The sequence below is a fragment of the Agrilus planipennis genome, unplaced genomic scaffold, assembly GCF_000699045.2.
Source record: "Agrilus planipennis isolate EAB-ADULT unplaced genomic scaffold, Apla_2.0 scaffold82, whole genome shotgun sequence".
In the NCBI taxonomy this organism is placed as follows: domain Eukaryota; kingdom Metazoa; phylum Arthropoda; class Insecta; order Coleoptera; family Buprestidae; genus Agrilus; species Agrilus planipennis.
This window is the reverse complement of record NW_020442454.1, coordinates 20,463-44,353: the sequence shown is the minus strand read 5'-3', so window position 1 is coordinate 44,353 and position 23,891 is coordinate 20,463. Positions and strand designations below refer to the sequence as shown.

Below are 23,891 nucleotides of genomic sequence, written 5' to 3'. Positions count from 1 at the left end.
AATTCCGGTCCTGCTAGAGAAATACGGTCCGCAACGTTGCACTCAATGAGCTGGTAATTATTTGTTTTATAATTTTTGCTCAAGTATTGTTTATTTGTTAGATTAGATTAGGTGTGATTCAGCGTGTTATGTTAACAGACAAACTCTAGTAGCCGTTTATTTTTTTTTAGAACAGAAACCCATGTTTTCGGAAAAATTCACAGTAGGCACGAGCGATCTATTGCGGCCAATCCCCTTAATACGATAAATGACATCGAATCCTTTTCTGTTTACCGATAGCAACCGCGAATACAGGAACTGGGTTGCAACCGTGAATAAGGATCTTTTACTGTATATCATAAACTTCTATATTTTCTAAGATATCTTTCTCTGAAACCATTAGCATGAATGTTTTTAGCTTTTCTTGACCCGTATATAGAATTATAAATTTTAAAAGACCGTTCCCAGGATGCGTGCGTTATAGAATCAATGCGTATTTATATGCAACTGGATATATCCCACCTAATAAATTGTATCTATGCAAAATGTGAAAAGAGCACAAAAGACAGTTTTTACAAATTCGTTGTTTGCTTTAGAGTGTTCTTCATTATCTTCATTTAATTCAGTGTCAGAAAACGTTTTAGCGTCTTCATGTATACGTTCGTATTCTTCCAAAGGGGCAGTTTTTAATGTTTTCCAATTACTCATGCAGTTCCTTAAAAAAATCAAAATATTTCTGTTTGTTTAACATCTAACAAAAATCGTACTTTTCTTGAGAACACCCTAAACTATCATTTGCCTGAAGCGCAGATTCTAACTCATTACCATGTAGCTGGAATTTATTTAATAAGTTTTAAGTTTTTTTTTAATGAAATAAAAACGAAAAGTTCATTCAAAAAAAGCGCTTCGTACTTGTGTAGATAATAATGAGAGCTTTGATTTGAGACTTCGACCACTCGTTCAACTTGTGTACATCAGCAGTAATCCATATAAGATTCAAAAAACTAAAAATTTTCGATACCAATAAATGATACCAACAAAAGGTAGTTGTGTTTAGTTAATGCATAAACAAAAAAACAACGTTGTTTTCTTTTAAAACTTTAAAGGCTCTCCTAAAATTCCCGGGCCTTTTCATAGTCCCAGTCCGCTCCTGAGAACCTCCACTTTTTTTGAAGCCGGTTGAAAGTATACTCACATTAAATATGTAGACCAACAACTTGTCGGATGTTCCAAGCAATATACTGATCTTCGCTTTCCATGTAAACAAATGGAGTACACAGAATACAATTCAATAAAGCGCGTGATTTCCTATTAGTGGGATAGAATTTGAAAATTTACACTTCAAATGCAATGTTTCGATATAAGTAGGTTAGATATATAGATGAAAAATGAGAAAAGTTGCAGTCAAGAAGTTTACCTTAGGGTTCGAGATAGATATTGGACTGCAATTTATTTGACGAAGTCCGATCCATAAATATTCCTATCAGCTTTTGTAAAATTCATGAAAACATCGAAAGTCGCTTAAACTGAAAGACTCCGATACTCTCACATGAATATATAGGCGTACGATATGAATGATGGTAAATTGAATGAAACTAAACCTACAAAGTAAATTATTACTCAAATGCAGCAAAAAAAGTAACAAATTTTCCTATAATTTTATTAAAGTTACTTATTGAAAAGAAAAGTAAACATTCTTTTAATTCCGAATCTCGTTTGAATTTATAACATTAGACACTCTTTTTTGGTGGAATCTCACCTCGACAAAAAAAGTAAATTGACAATAATTTTGCAATTAAGACCCTTGATACCTTATTGTGTCAAGGTATCCAATTTTTTGCAATTTTGCGGGGTATTTCTTTTATTGTAAACATAGAAGATTGCGGTATTCACGTATTTGTGATAATAAAGATGGCACCAGCAAAATTTTCATATCCCTTTTGGTTTTTGAGATACAGGGCGGAGACACTGAATTGTTATAGGGTTAAATTCAGTACTGGTGCGTAAAACTCGAGGCTCGGGTTCTATTCCCGACGAAGGAGTCACAGCATAAATTTTTTTTCACATTAATTTCAGGTTATCTGTAGTGAGTAAAGTTAATTTAAATAATAATTAATTCACTAGTACAGGGCGGAATTGGAAAGTATCACCGTGGGGCACTCCCCTTTATTTCAGTTATCTTTAAACTTATCGAAGAAGTTAAAATGTATTAATCCGTGGGCCCGATCCCCTATTTTTAAATGATTAATACATACTTAAAAGTGAGCGATTTATTCCTTTTGGTGAATTTTACCACACATTCCCTCTACGACTTTTTTCAAAATTGTTGCGTTTTAAAGTGAGATGATCAAAACATGCCGAATACATGAGTTTTACTTCTTTGATGAATACGTATTTAGTTTTAATGCATTTACAAGATAATTTAATACACTTAACCGATGCCAAGCGCCGAATGTTGTTTTGCGAATACTATTTACAACAATCGAATCTTTTGGCAAGCTCGTCGTCTAGTCCGATGAATTTTATTTTTGAAGTGCGTGTATTTTCAATCGCCATAATACAGGAAATTGGTTTACAGAAAATCACTGTGCAATTTTTGATAAGACGCATAATCTACAAAATTTTAGATGGAAGTCGCATTCTCGAAACAATTATTCCAGAACTAATGGAAAATTTTCCATTATTATTTATAATGGCGTTTATTTTCAACAAGACAGTGCCCCAAGATACAACCTGCGCTGCTAAGGGTAAACAGTAGCTTTACTGAAAAATGAATTGACAGCTATGGACCTCTATGATATGACCCCCTCAATATCCGGTTCGTTGAATTTTGGATTTTCTGTTTTGGAGTATAGAATCTTATTGTTTTATTTTGTGTAAAATCACTAATTTTATCACTTAAAATGCTGTAATAAATAAAAGTAAACTGAGAATTAAAAAAGATTTTTTGAAATAAGTTTAAAAGTATTATTGTAGGTACATCTGTAGCATAATAATTTTTAAAATGATTGTCTGTAAAGATGTATATTTGGAAAGGTCACATTATGACTATTAAATATAAAAATAATATACAGGGTGTTCTATTTAAAAAACATATGTTTGCGTCATAACTAAAAAACCGAAAATGCTGGAAAAAAGTTGACTACGTCACTGAATTCTACGAAAAACAGTGTATAAGAATAATTTATAACTTCTTCGATAAGTTTATAGATAACTGAGATACGGGAGGAGGAGGTGCCTCAAAAGTGATACTGTTCAATTCCGCTCTGTATCTTAAAAACCAAAAAGTAAATATTTTTACGTATAAGTTATAACACCATTAAAATTAGGTTTAATGCCCTACAACTGAATTTGAATATCCGCAGGGGTATAACAACAGCACCGCTATGTGCAATTGTTTTCTTAGCTGTCTTAGCTCAACTTCTCTGGAAAATATTCTTTCAATGATTTTTTGAGGTTTAACAAATAAATGCTCATTATGGTTTTACCCACATCTGATGTTACATGTAGGTAACTCATTTTCTTCGACAAATCTATTTACAAGTAAAAGGGTTCGTAACTGTTTTGTTCAACACATTCAATCCAATGCGTTTACTGTTAAAATACTTTTATGCTCTCGCCTAACTTAGTGTAAAAAGGCGCACCTATATATAATGTTTACAGAACTAGATAGTTATCCCTGATATCGATTTAAATCCCACTCAAGGCAGAAATACATTTATAAGTTTTCGGTAAACTTTTCGTTGTTTGTTCTGAATGATTTATTTTGTTTACAGATATTCGCAAACCATTGTAGACGTTCGTTTGGATATGCAAAAATACAACCCTGAAGTTAAACCAAGCATAGATCTTCAAAACATTGATCCCCGGATTGCAAATTTAGCAGATAAATTACGTCATGTTCATCAGGTAATTCTTTATTCTATATATTCAGCATTAGATATTGTTAGTCATTGTTTACTCGAATTATTTTTTGGTAAATTACATATAGATACGTGAAATTTTGTGTAGCATTAAATAAAGCATGTACCTAATCGAACTATGAAAATGACGGTTGAAATATATTTCATAAATACATAACAAACTATCGATAGTTTCAAAGGTTAATGTTATGTTTTAATTAAAGCAAAATTCCTTTTTGTATTTTAGATGGTTAAATCTTCTTTGGGAGTAGTAGGTTTACCAGAAGCTGATAATTATATGCAAAGCGATAGTGCAGATGGTTCTGGTTCTGGTGAAGGACCTGACATGGACGATTCCGACGACGAATATTCTCGAACTGGTTCAGGATCAGGAGGTGGACCCATAATTCATCGTAAGTATTTATGATTAATAGTTCTGTAGCTAGCATTCTCAAGTACAAAGATATTTTACATTAAAATAATCAATGTGACCCAATTTGTAGATTTAGGAATTATGTATTAGTGTTGATAGAGTAAATTTTATTATTCAGAAAAAATATTGTTGAAACTAATACAAACAAAATTTATTAATCACGTAAGTTTTATGCTTTCGATCACGAAGTACTTTGCTGATTTTTTTGTAACTTTTTGTAAAGAAAAGTTGTAATTCGAATTATAAAAAAAGCAACTGTAAAATATAAAGTCATACTAGAGGTCCCATTTTTTTTTTTTTGAGAAAAATAAGGCATCTAATTTTTGTTTTCGATAATTTCCGATAACCACCTACTGTAAGGGCTGAGGGCGCAAGGGTAATAGTGAAAATCTGCGCTTGATTTGTAGTCTTTCCGCTTTTTCTACCATCCGATATTGTCAGCTAACAAATCTAAATTCAAGCGGGTTTATAAAACAAGATCTTACCAAAGAGGTGTAAAATAAACTTAAATGTCGACATGACATCCCAATGGCCGCTCGATAGGTTTATAAAATATTTTGTTTATTTGTAGATATATACAGGGAGGCTCAAAAAGTACGTAATATGTTCATTGTGACCAAACTATTTATAGGTTTAATCCAAAAATATTTCAAACAAATCAAAGTACAAGATCATTTGTAGCATTTAAATTTGCATTACATCTTTCTATCTTTCTTCTATTTTTGAACACTTTGTATAATAAATCAAATTAAGATGTTATAAATGATCCTCAAATAAAATAGGGAACAGGGTTTGTTTGAAATAATTTTGGATTAAACGTATAGTTTGGTAACAATGAGCATATTGCGTACTTTTTGGGACACCCTGTGTATATGTAAAGATAAACAAAATATATAAGTCGAAATCTATCGAGCGGTCATTAAGACGTCTGTATTTTTTATATACAGAGTGTTAATTGATCTATTTCGAATGGTAGAAATAAACAAAGTGGTATACAAAACTATGGGTTGTAACTTGTAACCTTGCTAATGAAACAGAATACAGAGAAAATTACAGCCATATTTTTATTAATTTTGTTTAACAATAAGTCTGTTTTTACATTAAAACTTTTATAGTAACTTCCACTAGTGTATAATAATTAATAGTACCTATAAAACATAACAATAATCAGATCATATGATAATTATTATCGTTGCCTTACTAGGATAAGTTATAACGTATACATGACAATTTGATAATGATGTTTTTTGTTTCAGCTACTAATTCAGATACGGATAACAGTTATCCTCCAAGTCGAACCGATAACGAGGACAGTTACAACAGCGGTTACCCATCACAACCACCTAGTGCAGGAGTTGCTTCGTACTGTAATTCACTCTACTCTGTTTTAGTGGTACCTACAGTTTTAGTGTTGACTAGGTTTTAATGGGTCCACCCTAACTGAACTTTGAGTAATCAAAATACAGACTTAAAAAATAAAAAAAATCGTTGAAAAAAGAAAGATGTTTATGATATTTAAATGTTAATCGGTTGGTTATTGCTTGAGAAATATTTACGACAACGCGTATGCTCTGTTGGCACTAAACTACGATGGAGCAGATTTGACTACGTGATAGAAAATGCAGCTTTTCCTCATCTTCTTCCATTACAAAGCTTTTAAAAACCCTTTGTATTCAGTGGAATATTTAATTTATGCTTTATTTAAGAAATGGTTTTCTTTTAGGCTTTATTATTTCAGTATTAAGAAAGTCACTGGTAAGCAAATTGGCTGTTGATCATTATTTATTTTATGTCTGTGACATATCTTTTTCTCTTTTCTTTTGGAATATTCATATAAATATTTTTAACACACAAGTAGTGTGAGTGTGGGGCTGCGAAAGGCCGTTACAGTTATAGCATACAATGAGACTGCATGTAGTATGATAGATGTTATTTATAAATTTGCCAACAACATAACGTAATATGTAGTTAGTAATATGTATAATAAATAGAAATGTCACTAACGTCGCACTTATTTGCAGCATTTCGTTTCAGTAGAAAAGGAATTTTTGCTAAAATACCTTTCCATTACATACACAGAACTTTTGGTTACGTTATTTTAAACGAAGTGTTTTTGAAGTAATTAGAAATACAGTATGGTAGCATTATAGTTTAAAATAGTTACTTATTTTCCCTTTTCAAAAAAGTTTTGTTACAAAGATTGAGATTCAATGACATTGTATCGTCCAAGTAAAATTCTTTTCATTAAAAGATAATTTGTGTATGATAAATTACCATTAACAGATTTGATTCAAATCTGAACAATATTTTCATCTAAGAACAAGTTTTTTAATATTGTTTCGTTGAAATGATCTTTTTCAAATTTGTTTTCAAATAAGCTCATTTTTTGAAAGGAAATTGAATTATTTGCAAGCACTCAAGGTTATCCCTTGCATTGTTTCTAAACGTAATGATTTTGTAAATGTTTATAAAACTTTCAAATTTTAAATAAAAAAATGATGTACGGTATGCTTAATCATTTATTTTTAAAATTCCGAAGCGAAGGTGCAAATTTTTAGAAAATGAAATGTTGCAAAATAAAGATTTTAAATCATTTTAACTACAATTTAAAAAGTGGAAATTATAATTGTTTGTTAAAGCAAAGTTTGTTTTATGTCTTATTTGTGTGTAAAAGTGGTTGATTGAATAATTTTTTTATTGAAATAGAAGCAAAATTTTGTGATAGCTTAGAAAGTAACCTACTTATTTAACTAAATGATTATTAGCTGTTGTTTGAATTTGGGTGTGAATGTGAGAAGGTATGGGAAGTATGTACGTTTTTTTTTAAGTTCTTAAATTTAAATTGTTTTCAGAATTGTCTGTGATTAAAATAATGTTATTTAATTGTAAAAGGTAACTAAATTAATGTATAAAAAAATCATATTTTTTTGAAAGAACGTTCAGTTTATTGTTATTATTTATTAGGCCGACGAAATGCAATTTTTCCTAAATACTTTTCACTGAATGTAGAAGAAAAATACTATTTTGTAAACGTTGCATAGAATATATTAAATGTAAAATGGTGCAGCATTCACAAATACGATCTTACCGTTTAAATGTAAATGTACAGTTACTAATAATTATATGACATATACATAAATAAATAAAATAGTTAGCCTATTAAAGTTACATTTAAGATTTTAAAAAATGTAATTATATATATCTTTGTGTAATGTTAGTAAACTGAAGCCAATCTTTGTATATTTGCTGTAAAATTAAAAGAAAATACTTCCAGTTGTTCTAAGTGTTAGATTTGATAAGTAAATTTTGAAAATGGCAAACGTTATGACTATTTCATTCTTATTTACGATACTACCTAAGACATATGTACGTATAAAAAATGAGTATAATGAATTAGTCACAGTCAAGACAGGTATGAAACTGCCTCAATTTGTTGTAGAACTTTAATCAGTAACGTATATCTACGAGTAACTTGAAACACTTCTAAAAACTATAAATTAGAAAAAAAAGTTGAAATTATTAAGAATTAAAACAACGATATTGAAAAGAATAATTAGATAAGTATTTTAAAAGTTACATTTGTACTATTTTCTTCTCCAAAAAAGTATAATATTTGGATTTCTTTTTGTAATTTAAAACTGTATTTTTAACAATAAATTGCAATTTTTTTCACAAAGCTATTTGTTTTTTACGTTAGAATATGAGTTTTTTTCAAGTAAACGTTAATCGTTGTTTTGAAAACAGGCAAAGAATTAATTTTTTTATGTGGTATAAACATAAAACTTTCTTTTAGTCGCAGCATTTTATACTTTTGAAGTGTTTCATTTATGCTCAGATATATTATTATAATGAAGAGCGCTTGGTTACATCTACTAAATTTGGTAATTTCAAGACCTGTTGATTATACTATAACTTTGAAGTATCAAAACTTTAGACGATGTTTTTTTAAATAGAAGGTGCTATTGGAGCAGTTTTGATTTTTCCGAAGCTTCGTCAGTTTTTTTTATTACTTTTTTATTATGTATCTACCAGCAATATCAATAAACCCAACACTGCCCGCTCATTTTATAGTTCCAATCAATTTTTCATCTTTTAACGATTGATTTTATTGACTTATTATTATGTAATTTAAAACATTTTTGACATTGCTGTTCATTTTTTCTTGTTTTTTAAATGATGAGAAATAAAACGAACTATTTATTACAAATCTGAGTTACATATCATATATGTATGTTAATAAGAGTCCATACAGCTCAACAGTAATAATTACTTTTATGATATGTTTTCGATTTATAATGGAATCAAGACTGGCCAAAAGTTTCAATTAAAGTTACTGTTTTTAAAATAATACTATATAATAGAAAAGTGGTCTTACATTTTTTTTTGTAATAGCATTAATTTTTATTTTTTGCTCACTAACCTGCTGTTTCTGGCTTCATAGTATGGTAAACTAACTAGTCTTAGCTTGGTAATTAAATTTAAGATCCTGATCACAATTCATTATATATTTACTCTGTATTACATACGTTTATTTTGGTAGAAATAAATCGATAGTGGCCTTTTTTATTAAGTTTCTTTATCATCCAAAACTACTATATTAATAATCGCGTATTTATTGGATGATATGAAAAAATTGAATTTTAACAAAATATGTTATAAAAAGTGATGGATTAAAAGTACCGAATGAATAAAGTACCGATTCATGGGCCCTTGCAATTGTCCCCGCATTTTATATATTTTTGTAAAATTAGGGGTTTATTAGGTTATTTATACTTTCAAGACAATTTTAATGTGTGTATAACAGGGTGTCATATGTTTTGACGAAAATGTGTAGGCGAAATTCAAAGAAATGATTCATAATTTCGGTCCCTTTTTAACTAATTTTTAAATTTGGACGCGCAAGTTTTCGTTCTTTACGTGGTTTAAGCCAATTTTAATTCGTATGATCGTATTGAAATTTGGACTCGCAAAATTTCGCTTATCTTTAAAAAATCAAAGTCGAATCAAATTTCGAGTCTAACCAATTTTCAAATTTAAACGTGGGAACTTTCGCTCTTATAGTTCAACTTGAGGCGGATCTAAAAAGATGATGCAAAGGCCTCTGCAAGTGTCCCCACATTCCAATCATGCATTTCTTGTAAAAATTTAAAATTACGCGTTACTTTTTTTTTAACTGGGGCCCCTTAGAATATTATGCACCGTGCTTAAAATATCCAAGATCCGCCACTGGCGTATTCAGTTATTAAAAAATACCTCATTTATATGTATATAAATAAATTCTAGAAAATTTGTGGTAATATATTTATCCAATTTATCAGAAAAAAAGATTTTGTTCATTTTATTATTATTTATTGAATACATTCAATTGGAAATTGTAATTCCTGTAACTTAAGTAGCACTTCAAATAACAGAAAATAAACAAAATTCCTATAATATCATCATTAATAAAACTAAATGCTTAACCAAAAATTGAAAAACTAATAAATAATTATTGTTACTAAAGGTTTTTGGTTATTGCAGTTATTAATTTCGCTGTTTTTTAATAAGTGGGGATTGTTCTGTTATAATTATTCAAATAACGTTGTATATATATGTATAATCTTTTGATAACGTCTTTTTGAGATCTTGAAATGATGTTGAATAATACAACAAATTCTAGTCATAGCTTCCTAAGGATAGGTGCGCTGCTGCGAGTTTGTATTCCTAAAAATTTATGACAAATTTTGAATTCCTTTAATTTGCGCATGCTCTCTTCTCTGACAGGCAAATTAAAAAGAGATGAGAAGATGAAAGAGTGCGAAACAGTTAAATAGGTGCGCCGTCAACATGTTGTGTGTCATCGTCATGTAGGAACATTTTTTTGAATTGATAACTTTAGGTACTGATGGTTTAGAGATAGTGTGATATTAGTGTTTAAAAATTTAGTACATATGTCGGCATCGAGTTTACTATTTTTCGCGCTAAGTATAAATTTGTTTCATTAAATTTATATTGTTAGTGGTCAGAACAAAATGGCGCATCAAATACCCCCATCGGTGAATTGTTCACTGGACGAAATTGATTTAGGTGCTCTCAAAGTAAGTATCCTATGTGGTGAAATCCCTTCATTTAGTTATTTTGAATGTTACTTGCTATTTCTGATTCTCACGTTTGTTTTAATTGTAATATAAACATTATCGTAATGGGTGTGAGTTATGGACTAACTAATAAATACAACAACAAAATACCAAGTGTTTTGTAAACTATTTTATTTTAGGATCCTGCAGGAATATTTGAATTGATTGAAGTTGTTGGAAATGGTACTTATGGACAAGTTTATAAGGTATGAATATTTATTTTATACAGTGTAAAGGTAACCCTACTTCTTACTAAACTATTACTTTGATTCATTTTGAATGTAAATGCACACTTTACAATTAAATTAATTTCTCAGAAACAGATATGATGATACGTACGTTAAACGTAATATGAAAAAGTAGTACATATTCAAGAGGAATTTAATAAACAATGTGGTCTCTAAGTAAAGACCTTAGTTATTTATTTATTTTATATCCCTTGAAGTTAACAAAATTAAAATTCATTCATTTATCAATGTCTTTGTGTGTTGATTTAAATTACTTAAAAGACATAATCCAATAAACAATGTAATTAAAGATAAATACATTTTGAAGAAATACAATAACTTTATATCTTGACTATGCTAACTAATATTTATTAGTTCTCTTTTGTTCCACGAATGCAGTAATGCAAGTGATATCTTTAACAAACTTTATTGTTAAAGTTGCTTAAAAATGTTTGAAAACTTAGTTGTGATTAGGACTTCTATTTAAATAATTAAATGTTTTTACTTACGTACATGTAAAAACACAACGACAACGTATATTTTCAAGAATACTTATTGAATTGGTATAAGTTAAAGCATTTATTTTTTGTGTTATGTATGTTGCAGACAAATGATCATTTCAGTCAAATAATATTTATCTAGGCAAATACCTTTTAACAAGGCGAATTGTTTCAACCATTATTTCAAGGTATTGGTTTAGGCAAGTGTCATTTCACTGTACAAATGCCAATTACCTAGTAATGTCTTAAGATTATTTCTTTAACTGTTGTAATTGCATAGGATATTTGCACTTGGATAGAGACCAGACAGTAAGACATTTGCACTCGAATAGTGCATATATATTACTATTAATTTGCTTACTTGACTAGTTTATAAACTAGCTGGTTAGTGGATAGTATACAAACTGTCGAAATGTCTATTGACATATACGCTTCTATTTGTAAAATAGGAGAAGACAACAGTCACTTGCTATGTATTTCCTTTTATGAATATCATAATTGCATAATTTACCTTCTCGAGTATAATTGTACATCGCCGTCACTGTTTGGCCTGAAAAATGTTAAACAAATATCATTTGTCTAGTAAAATACATAGTATCTGCCTAGACGAATAAATTGAAATGGTTTATTTGGTCTAAAGTTATTTGCCTACGCATATGTTATTTGATTGAAATAACCATATGTCTACAACATATACATAATATACACATTATGTTTAAATGTCGGAAATATTAGAATTTCTTCAGTTTATTTTTGCAATCATATTCTTATAGTTCTTTGTTAGCACTTCGTTAATCTGGGAGCAACAAATTACAGTTTACCTTGATTTTAAGTTCATTAATTAGTCAGTCAATGTTGTAGTAGCTGAAAATTATTTTATTCGATTCACTATATTCTGATAAAAAAAGGTACTGTTTATTTCTTTTATTCGATTGTTACGTTTATTTAAGGGAGATGAAAGAAATGAAAAAATAGAAAACAGATAAGTCAAAATTAAAAAAAAAGGGCTGAGACATAAAACAAAATGAAATCAGTTCTATATTCGCTAACGGTTTAAATTATTAAAAGTTGTGTATAGCACGGCTTTGTACAGGTGCGAAACGTAGACGGTAGACGCGCCGGAAAAAAGGTAGAAACGTTTGAAATGTGTTATAGAACGATACACCATATTGTGACGATTGACTGAAGATTGGAAAGAATGAGTCAAACAGTCTTAGAAATNGCAGTTTACCTATTTTACAAATATAAAATATATGGAATTTTTAACAGCTTATTGGAATGTATGCTATTTTGTTTGTCTTCTTATCGCTTATTTTATCTATTAAGGGTCGTCATACTAAAACGGGACAACTTGCTGCCATCAAGGTTATGGACGTTACGGAAGATGAGGAGGAAGAAATAAAACTTGAAATCAATGTATTAAAAAAGTATTCAAACCATCGTAACATTGCCACTTATTATGGAGCATTTATTAAAAAGTCTCCCCCTGGCAAAGATGATCAACTTTGGCTTGTTATGGAATATTGTGGTGCAGGTAAAATATTTCAATACCTATCTGTCCCTGTCTACTTAACTTCTTATACAAAGACTTGTGCAAAGTAAAACGTTTCATTATTTTCATTTCGACATTCCTTGAAAATGGATAATTTGTAAAAGCATCTAAAATTACTGTTTTTAGCACGACAATTGAACTTAATGGTATGGATGAATTTATGACATTAACTTTATTAATTAGTAGTTTTGTTCATTCTCTCAAAGCTGCAACTAACTGGACTAATTATTTTGTTCACAGGATCGGTTACTGATCTTGTTAAGTCTACTAAGGGCCAATCTTTGAAAGAAGAGTGGATTGCCTACATTTGCCGAGAAATTTTACGAGGTCTTTCCTATTTGCATTTAAATAAAGTGATACATCGTGATATAAAGGGCCAAAATGTTCTTTTAACGGATAACGCAGAAGTGAAGCTAGGTAACTGAATTTGTTTATTTTAGTACATAATTATATATAAACAACAAGCATTGCTTTTATTTCAGTTGATTTTGGAGTATCTGCTCAATTAGATCGAACAATAGGAAGAAGAAACACATTTATAGGGACACCATACTGGATGGCACCTGAAGTTATTGCTTGTGACGAAAATCCGGACGCCACTTATGATAATCGCAGTGATTTGTGGTCCCTAGGTATTACTGCCTTAGAAATGGCCGAGTCTCAACCACCTCTGTGTGAGCTTCATCCCATGAGAGCGCTGTTTTTAATTCCTAGAAATCCACCTCCGAGGCTTAAAAGCAAAAAGTGGAACAAAAAATTTCATAGTATGTGCTATTTTCTAAAGTTTTGTTTGTACTTTTGTTTTACTAATCATAAAGGGTAATAAGACAATAAGAATTAATAGAGTGTATCCTTTATCTAATTTATAAGACGTATTAATCAAACCAAATATGATATATTTTTATAGAGAATATTTTATTTATACACTCGATGTCGCGGTTAATAATGGGTTCTTTGCTGATTTATTTTTAAATATACTCTGTAAAAACTGTAGGAAACAAAAGTAAACCGTAAACTATTATTTCAGGTTTTATCGAAACAGTATTAGTGAAAGACTATCATGAACGTCCTTATACGGACCAACTGCTGAAACATTCTTTCATTCGGGACCAGCCAACTGAAAGGCAAGTGCGAATACAGTTGAAAGATCACATAGACAGATGTAAGAAGCGAAAGCAGGAAAAGGAACGGGAAGATTACAGGTACGTGTTTTTTGTAATAATAATTATGATTCAAGTTTAAAAAGTGCCTGCGTACTTAATTTTACTTTAAAGAGCTTAATTTATTTACTAATACGCAATAGTACTGTATCAAAAAAGGAGAAATATTGGGTCCTCTTACTTGTAAAATTTGCAAAACCCTTTTTGGTGCATTTAGTTTGAATTCTTTAACTTAATTGAAGGACTGACGTGTTTCTTTAGAAATTATTGATGTCGAATTTTATTAAATTATTATTCACCTTCCTATTTTCTTTCGGCGTTAAAAAAAAATTAAACGGGTTATCTTATTTCATAGATATTCGGGTTCAGAGAACGAAGAAGAAGAACCAGCTCTAGCGGGCGAACCTAGCAGTATTGTACAAGCTCCTGGAGGTGATACCCTGCGTCGAAACTTCCAACAAATTCAAGAGGGACGTACGCTACATCAGGATGTTCAACCTCCACCACGGAATTCGAAAAAGGAGAAAGAACGAGAAGAGATACCAGAACCAGGTCCACCCGCTAGGCCACCAATTCCACAGAGAATTATTGTTGTTCCTGATCCACCGCCTGCAGCTCCTAGACGGTATGTTATTACAAATAATTTATATTGGACTCATCACTTTAAGAGGATTAGCAGTCGTCTCCATTTAACATGTTCAGAATATGTTACCAACATAAGCTGGATTCTTACTTATGAATGCCTGATTTTGATTAAACAAATTTGCTGTATGAGATAAGATTAACATATTTCCTATTAAGAGGTTTTCAGCACCTTTACTAATCTATTGACGAGTATTTAAGAAAAAAGAAATAAGAGCAGAGAATCTTTTATTATGCAAGAAATTGAAAAAATAACAGATTTGAAGGTAAAAACTTTAAAAATTACATTATAGTCTGCCCAAGTCTGTGACGTGCAAAATTTAAATGTCATTTTAATAAATCAATGCATATAATATTCTTGTAAGTTTTTTAATAATGACGTTAAAATTGGACACAGTTAATATACAGTGTCTCACGGTGACCACCCATTAGGATATTCTATAACTACTTCGATTTAAAATTAAAAGTTAATTCCAACATACTAAACTAAACTAAAGTATCAACGAGCCAAAGAAACATTTGAACGTCGAGACGTCGATTGTTGACAAAGTAAAATATTTGCATATTTTCTTCACTAGATGGTGTTATGCATATACTTTCGGTTGGTATGCTCAATTATTTAAATACGATCTGACGATACAACCGCGAAACCAATAACCCATCATCAATGTTAAATATTAAAAAACAAAACAAGAAAATAAAAAGAAAATACACTAATATAAATAATTTCTATTTTCAAAATCGCCGAATAGAAATTTTGGCGCAAGACATGTTCTAAAATCGTCAATTGTAGAGAAACGCCTAATCTGTCAACTCTGGTTTACAATTAACTTGTATTATTTGTTTTAGAATTTCTCAGCGATCGTAAAAAATTAAACGATTTTAGTTGTTTTCACAAAGGATAGTAAATAATTTGAAAATTAGAGATGGGTACAGGTAACCGTAGTACCATTCGAAAGAGAATAAAATTCTGCATAAATCTAAAAATAAATAAATAAATCCGCCATTAAACATCTAACACCCTGTATGTAATTAACCCACTTTGAAAGTATGAATCGGAAGCATGAGGGTTTAGCTATCTTTTCGGAGAATATTTATGCTCCAACGATCTTATTGTAAAGTAGGCATGCTTTTCCGCTACCTACTGCTCTGTGCTACTTTAAAAAAAATATCTCAGAAATGGTAAATTTTAGAGGTAGAAAAGTCTACTTAGGATCATAAGTAGAATTATAACCGTCATAATATATAGGATGTTCCATTTAAAATAAACGAAGTCGATGTCAACTTCCGGTATAACCGGAAGTGCTACATAGATGCCGTTATTTTAATTAAGGAGAGCATACCCAATAACGCCATTGTACATATTTTCAAATTCTAAATCGAAGTAGTTTCCGAAATATTCTATTGGGTGGTCACAGTGAGACACTATATATTAATTATGTATAACTAAGCAAAAGATAGGTTTCTACAAACTTATATAATTTACCCATAAAATCATGAAAAAGAATACTTCATTAAGTATTTTCGTCTATATCTCGTGAACAAATATTACACGAACAAGATGAAATGCACTGAAAAGAGCATATTATTTTCTATTAACACCGTAGACTCATGTTTTTGTTTTGCTAATTGCATCTTAGTCTTCATGGTACCTAGTTTGAATGTTTATCTGACAAAAAGTGTCAATTAGATTTTTCTCCTCAGCTTTAGCTTGAGTTTCGCCGGTGTAATATACAACAGGAAAAATTTAATCTGTTTTTATTGTAAAATCTATTTTTTCTTAATCATAAAAATGTTTCTAAATTTTGCACCACGACAAGCACGACTGCAATTCGACTGATTTTGTGATATTTATTTTTTTTTATAGCCCACTGCCACCACCCCCAGAAAATGCCGTATCAAGATCTCAACAGCAACCTCAGCGAAACTCGCAATCTCAACATATGTTCAAACCAATGGTGAGTTTTTCCTATATTTGTAATTAATTTTGTTTTTCTTCAACTATTATTAGAATGTTGATGCATTTAATTGAATGTTTTTCTATTTAAATTTTTTTCATTTTCAAATATTTGTTTTGATAAAAATTTACTTACCGGACACCGATTTAAAAAATTAAATCAAATTAAATTAAATAATAAACTAAAAAACTTAATATTGTTATGGTTCTCTTCTATTCTTTTAACCCTTGTTGAGTTTTCGTTCTCTACTTTTGTATTTTGCTTTTTTTGTAGACTCGCTTTTTTCTAATTTCACTTTTCTATTTATTTCATGTCGATGTTTCACCTTTTAACTTCAGGTGCCACCTCGAAATCCTGAGGTATGTATTAGATTTTCCTTTTTCTTTTCTGGTACATACTATCTTTCTTCATGCATTTTTATTTTCTATGACCAGTTTTGTTTTTTCTTTTTCTAATTAAGTTATGTTATATGTTATAAGTTTTTATAATTATAAACAAAATGCTAAAATTTTGAAGTATAACGTTCACACTATCCTACTAAAATTCGTTAAATGCTAAATAAGTCACTGCATATCATAAACTTTTATCACAGAATTATTATATTTGTAAGTTGAAGCGACACAATTATTATAACGTAATGAGAATTTTCACCGTTTAATATCCAATAAATGAATAATTTTACTGTCAAGTATTGTTAAATTTTTGGGCAAATTTACATTAAATACGCCATGTGATTATATACGTGGTGCTCTTTCAGTTTGCTTTCTGATAAAAAAATAATTCTTTTATAAAAATGCTTAGGATTTTCATGTAAGAATCAGCTTATTTATTGGTTATAGCAGGTATCAGTCCCTAAATAGGTATTGTGTCCTAGTCATTTCGTATAATATGAAATAACTGATTACTTTAGTAAAGTAATTAGGCATTTTATGAAATTTTCATAAAATGTACAAAAAACTTATATTTGATTTAAAACCCCTTGTTTCAAACAGTTATTTTTAAACTTTTATTTTTATTAATTTGGCGTTTAAAAAGTATACATTTTGTTTTGTTAATTTATAAACATTTTATATAAATTATCAACGGCTAATACCAATGATCACTGATTAGTTACTGAATATTTTGATACAGTCGAACTTCCCTAACTCTAACTTTCAGAAATTCGTTAATGTGTTCACACATCAAAATCTATAGTAGCAGATTCGCAGTTATCATTTTTACAGTAATAAGCAACAAACTGTGTAGTAATATTATTGAGAGATTGTGTATGAATTGATTTTATTCAACAATATACTGCACGTATTCTATCTTTCGTGCTCCCTCATATTGCAACAGGTAAATAAGCAGTAGCGTATATTTTGTAACATGCGAAGTTAGTTATGACTAGAGTTCGGATTTTATGCAAAATGCATATAACTTATATGCAAGCATATTTCTAAGACTTTTCAATAAGACATTCATTTAAATTAAATGCATATTTTGGTAAAATTCAACTTATTTACAAATTATCCGTATCTATCATGTAATGTTTAAAAATTTATTAACCATGTACTAATGTCTTTTCAATGACAACTTACATTGCCGTTTCTTACCTAAAACAAACATTTGCACATGCCGTAAATGGGGTTGCAGAAGTTGTCAGACTAGAACCCCGAATGTAAATAAATTGATTGCGAATGTAAAAAAAGTGTGTTTCAAAGCTCTCCTTAGAGTACAATTTTACGAAGAAAAACATCCAGGTGTACCTTTACCTTTACCCTAAAAATTGTCATAACAAGACGCGGAATTTGTTAAACTGTGTCTTTTTATATAAAAAATTTCGAAAAAATACAAACTGTAAGTGAATTTGATTCTACCGATCATTGCTAAATGTCACAATATTTTAAGTATTTCTGATATAAAAAGCGATTTAATTTATATATAGAGTAATTTTGTTTTTATATCACTGAATGAAAATGTTAACGTTTTCCTTGCGGTTAAGGAAAAAATTGACTGTTCGAAATTAAAGATAAATTCAGCTTCGTATTTAATAAAAATTCTGGATTTAAAAAATTAGTTCACATAAACGGCATTTTAAAAGGTCATGAACCAACAAAGTATTGAAATTGGATGGATAATTATAGAAAATCATTATTATAATTTGTCTAAAGATAATGTTTGTTATTCTTTTGTGAATTGTACATGTGTATACCTTATGTAATTTTTTTTATACAAATAAAAATCTTGTGCTTTAAGTCATTAAAAAAAATGCATATTTGCATGCATATATTTACTATTTTTTTTGTGTATATATACCAAACTCTAGTTATGACTTACTTTACTCTACTTAACCACACATAAAATGATGCAGTCTACAATTTTCGAGCGTTGTTTTTTTTTTTTCTGTGTGGAAAGTGAGTACAATATGCTGTTGCCATTATTTTTTGTTTGGTTCATACAAACTGTCAATTGTTTAAACGCAGTTTTTCGATAATTTTACGATAATAAATGTAGTTTTGTCCGTAATACTAGCTTTATAACGATATGATGCGTTGTAATGAAACTGATTTTTTTAACTCATAGGAACTTGAAGTACTTGCGGCTCATTTGAACGAATTAGGTGTGCAACAGCCGGAAGCTCCGCCCAGAAATAATCGTAATAGTAAACAGTCGCAATCGGCTGTTAATAATAACATAACTACACCCAGTTCCGCAAATAATCACACTCCGATTGCTACTAATCACAACAGCGGATCTGTTGGCAATCAAGTGCCAAGTAATATTCTCGATCCGTTGGTAGATAGTGAAAGTGAATCGGAACCGGAAGATAATGGTAGAGGACGAAATGATGGCACGTTATTGGCTAGTGACCCTCCAAAACCACTGTGAGTACTAACTTGTATTTATCATAATTACGTTGTTTTAACACTTATACATTTAATTATTCGTAAACATATTTTCTTTAAGAGATAAAGTACAACATTAACTAATGTTTAATCTCCTTTCCTTTCCATATTTTGGTTTTATTATTCATTTTACTATTTGTTTTGTTTTTACTCTTTAAATTGTCCACAATATTGATACTCTTTATGTGTGTTTTATTTTTAATTTCATTCAATTTATATTTGTCTTTAATTTTAAATACAATTATTACTGTTTTTTTTATTTACTTTCTTTGTTTGGTTTCGTTTTGTTTTGTTAGTCCTGAGTTCACTTTCAGGCCTGGATTAGGGGTTGTAGCAGAAGGAGTTCCTAGCAGTTCTAGTCCAGTAGCTACGGGTTCATCCGGAGGCGCTCCCAACAGGCCTTTGCCACCGACCCCTGATGATGATGACGCACAGGGGGATAAGACTCTTGTATTAAGAAGGGTAAGATTACAAGTTACTTGTAGGTACATTAGTTGTTATAGGAATTGTCCAGGAGCTGTTTCAGGAGTGTTATCTTCTACAGTATTATTGTAAAGACATTATTAACGAATGACCTATTAATTTTGGTTTTTTCGTTTTGTTTGTTTTTTTTTGGATATATGTTTCTTCCTACTTTCATTTGAATAACAAAAAAAATACTATTCTAAGCTTCCTCCCGGGTGTTTTCCAAGGATCGCAGAATTGTACTTTTGCATGTGTTTCGCCGTTCTCTACTAATGACATCTGCAGCGGTTAATCAACTAGAGCTCAGTCGTGTCTAATGTGATGATGTTAAATATACCGTGTCAGTAGAGAATGATAAAACATCTGAGAAAGTTAATTCCATGAACCACGACAACGGCACAGGAAGAATAATAGAATAGAAAAAATTTAAACTGATGTATATTATGCTGGTTTTTGTTAATTTTTGTCGTCCATTGTTTTTGTGTTCCAATATTGTACTTATTTGTTTATTTTTACGTAATATTTTTCTTATGTTCATAAAATAACAGCAGCCTGCAGCCAGTCTAACTACCGGCGATCAGCAAGAAAAAAAGAAAGAAGAAATTGATGAGGCGACGTTGTTAAAAGACTGGGACTTTGACAGGTTTTTCCCGTCCAAGTTCCCGTCGAAACAGGATGCTCCTGCTACATCGACACCTAACAGTTCTCCTTCCGCAGCAAAATCGAACGATACAAATAAACGAAATTTACAGAATCAGGAAGCCAAAGCAGCGTCGTCGTCGTCTAACCACCGTCGAATGGAGAGTGATTCGAAAGTAGGAGGTCCGTTTTTCCGCGGTTTTCGCCGTGAAAATTCAGACTTTTTCCCCCTCAGCTCGCGCCACTCGGCAGTTTTTGGCGAAAGAAGCAACCCGCTTAAGTCGAGCGGTATTTTCAATAATCGACGAAGTTCGGATGCAGGCATAGGAAAGAAAAATCTTGGCGAACCCGTTTTGACTGATTTTATCAAACGGAGTTCTGATTCGCCAGCTAGCACATCATCTAGCGGTAGCACACCAAAAATTAACAATAATGACAGTTATCTTCGAATAAAGTCACCTGTCAAAAGTACAGATTCCGGACTCGATCCGAATATTTACAAGCCAAGACGTGAAAAGACTGAATCGGACATTGTTCTATTACGTTCGGAAGCGCGCAAAGGGCTGCGCGAGAGCTTGGAGGCACGCAGACGTGACTTTGAGTCGCAGTTTTTCAAGGAGGCTGAAATTATGCGAAGGCGCAATTCGCGACCTGTTGACGTAAATTCCATAGCGCTGTCGACGTCGACCGCTAGTAGTATCATTGATGGAGACGATTATTTGTATCTGCAACAGGTAAATTTTCCCAAAATATTATTTCAGGAGGTGCTTTTTCATTGCAGTATAGAGCTCGAACATGAACAGTTTTTAATACGACAATAAAAATATAACTACGTGAAGTTGGTACAAATTAACCAAATGTGAAGATCAGCTATTGACAGTTGCATATATTTTTATTTAATGAAAACTCCATTTTCATTACTTGTGCCATTAATGGGTCTTGCGTTTGGTGGAATAAAAACTTCCCAAAAGTTTAACAGAAGGAGTTTTGATTATATGGTTTTACTTACAAATCCTATAAAAATACAAATTTTTTTATAAATAGCAATTTTTTATAATAAGGTATTATTCAAAACTCGAAACGCAAGATTTTTTAAGTTTGCATTAAAAAATTAAGCTGTAATATATTTTTTAGTAAAAATAATGATGCCAACCTCACGTTAATAGTGATCAACTTAAAAACACAAAAGTTCGGCTCTTAAAAGCTGTGTTGTAATTAACCAAAGATCAAGTTCGAAATTAATTAAGGCATGGTCTTTAGTAGTCTGAAAATCATGCAGAGATTTGACAACCGTGCGTTTAAATTGTAGGTATTGTTCATCTTATACTCCTAAATGTTTTTCGTTTTACGTAATTAGTTTTGCTAGTAAATTTTGAATTATATCTATTATTAGTGATTTTGTACCACAGAGCGTTTGTTTAAGTTACATTATTTATTTTAAATATTCCTACTTAAGGTAACTGGTACCGCAGGTCGTATTACTGCATTTTTCATATAGAGTTAGTTGAATACAACAATTTATTTCACTATTAGAAATAGGTAGTTAGTGCTTTGAAAGAAATTTAGTTACTTTGTAGTTATTTCCATTATTTTGAGTACTCAATACACGTAATACAATGGCCAATGGATTTTATTAAATAAATTGGAAGTTGAGTCTTAAATAGAGTTTATGTAAGATAGTAGAGATTTTCTCTACTACAACCTATTGGAATTTTTGTTTTATAATAAATATAAAAATTCAATTTCTCGTATGTTAACTTTAAAATTACCTACAATTCGTAGATTATTTTTGACTGATACCACCTTGCATTTATGTGGAATTATTTACCTAAACAAGATGTTTAAGATACTAACCTACGAATAACAATTAACAAATAACGCAATTGGACCAACATAAATATGTGTAAAATGATGTAATTATGGGAAAGGACGGTTAAAAATGGAGTTCAATTCATACTTCATTTGCTAATTAATATATTTTAGTTCTCCATGTATAATTTCCACTCGGTTTTCAGTATATAGACAATACAGCTAGTACCATACAGCCTTGTAATTGGGATGAACCGTGAATTGAAAAATAGTGGTACCCTTCATCTTTATTTAATGATGCTTCTTTTTCTGGCACAGTGTGCATGCCCAAATAAAAAGAAATATCTCTTTAATTTTGTGTTTCATTCCATTAAGAAACACATGAGCTTGTTTACTCTAATTCTACTATCAGTGGTTTTTAGTTATAAAAAGTAAATTAATGTGCACTTGTTTTTGGGAAATTGCATTGAATATAAAAAGTTGCACTAATTTTATTAAGAGCATTGATTATGTTGGACAGGCTTCTTCATAAAGTTCAAATATAAAATAAATAAAATTAGATTTCAATAAAATTAAGAAAACCTAACACCAAGTTAGTGACAATAGATTAACGTTAGTCTATTTTAAATTTTGTCTGAGGTTTTATGAATCCCTGTGATTAACACGGTCATCTGTATGTTCAAAGTTGTGAGTTCATATTATCCATTCGAATAGTTCGATAATATTTCTGACGTGTTATTAAATAGGTACTTTAATAAAGTGAATTTTCTAATTCTGTTTTCATCATCATTACTAAAACCATGTGTTGTCAAATCACTGTCTCTTGTCATTTTGTTCGTATTTAACAATCTTTTAAGTGTGTGCTGCTTAACTAACAAGACGGGATTTAACATAGAAATCTTAGCCGCCTTCGATTCAACGCGAACATCGGATTTTGGACCTGCAACTTTGACCAAATGCATCGCATGCTTGGAATTTCTGCAGTAAGCATGAAGAAATTATAACGATGATGATCATGACGATGAAAGATATTAAAGACTGGCTGCAGCTGCTGCCATCCTAGTGTTGTTTGCGTAATGCTCTTGGTTATGTTTTCACTTTTTGTTTTAGTTCTTATTAGATTTTTCATTGCTTTACGTTTTACCATTTATTATTATTATTATTATTGGTTTTCTAATCATTCCGTTCTTACCGTTATCAAAAATTATTTGCTCTTGTATATACTGCCAACAGATGTAAGTTTTGTTTTGTAGATATAAAAATTTGTTTAAAACGGAGAGGATTCGATTTTATGAAAAAGCTTAGACATTAAGTAACTATTACTAAAGGAACAAATATCGCTAAAACATGGAAACGGTTTTCATGTATATATTTCAAAATTGTTTCTGTTTAATCCTAAGCTATTTCATATAAATATACGATTGAATTATTTTCCATTGCACTTACATGTTCTGGAAAACGTTATTAATCAAAAATTTAAATTCAAGACTATTTAAATTTCAAAATCAAGACATACTTCTATTGCAGTAGTATAAATTAAAAGTGCATTACCTCAAATAGAATTATTTTAGATTTTATATTTATACTATTATACACATTATTTTCTTATAAAATTATTTTATAT

At 30.3% G+C, this 23,891-nt stretch overlaps 2 protein-coding genes across 6 annotated transcripts in view; both read left to right on the top strand.

Annotated features, from left to right (window-relative positions):
- Window positions 1-6,844, top strand: part of LOC108739379 (division abnormally delayed protein) — a 454,546-nt gene extending 447,702 nt beyond the window's left edge. The window contains exons 6-8 of the mRNA XM_025980560.1: window positions 3,756-3,888; window positions 4,129-4,294; window positions 5,571-6,844. Of these exons, the coding sequence (XP_025836345.1) occupies window positions 3,756-3,888; window positions 4,129-4,294; window positions 5,571-5,740 (469 nt within the window). The 3' untranslated portion in view covers window positions 5,741-6,844. The remainder of the gene's footprint in view (window positions 1-3,755; window positions 3,889-4,128; window positions 4,295-5,570) is intronic.
- A 3,258-nt stretch (window positions 6,845-10,102) lies between these two features.
- LOC108739376 (serine/threonine-protein kinase mig-15) overlaps window positions 10,103-23,891 on the top strand; it is a 23,787-nt gene continuing 9,998 nt past the window's right edge. For 2 of the 5 annotated variants that reach the window (XM_025980552.1, XM_025980550.1), the window contains exons 1-12: window positions 10,103-10,391; window positions 10,571-10,636; window positions 12,484-12,691; window positions 12,950-13,126; window positions 13,192-13,473; window positions 13,737-13,911; window positions 14,225-14,494; window positions 16,379-16,469; window positions 16,808-16,828; window positions 19,032-19,333; window positions 19,669-19,816; window positions 20,368-21,192. In XM_025980552.1, coding sequence (XP_025836337.1) covers window positions 10,326-10,391; window positions 10,571-10,636; window positions 12,484-12,691; window positions 12,950-13,126; window positions 13,192-13,473; window positions 13,737-13,911; window positions 14,225-14,494; window positions 16,379-16,469; window positions 16,808-16,828; window positions 19,032-19,333; window positions 19,669-19,816; window positions 20,368-21,192 — 2,631 coding nt within the window. In that variant the 5' untranslated portion in view covers window positions 10,103-10,325. The remainder of the gene's footprint in view (window positions 10,392-10,570; window positions 10,637-12,483; window positions 12,692-12,949; window positions 13,127-13,191; window positions 13,474-13,736; window positions 13,912-14,224; window positions 14,495-16,378; window positions 16,470-16,807; window positions 16,829-19,031; window positions 19,334-19,668; window positions 19,817-20,367; window positions 21,193-23,891) is intronic. The other 3 variants (XM_025980553.1, XM_025980551.1, XM_025980554.1) reach the window with 3 other exon arrangements.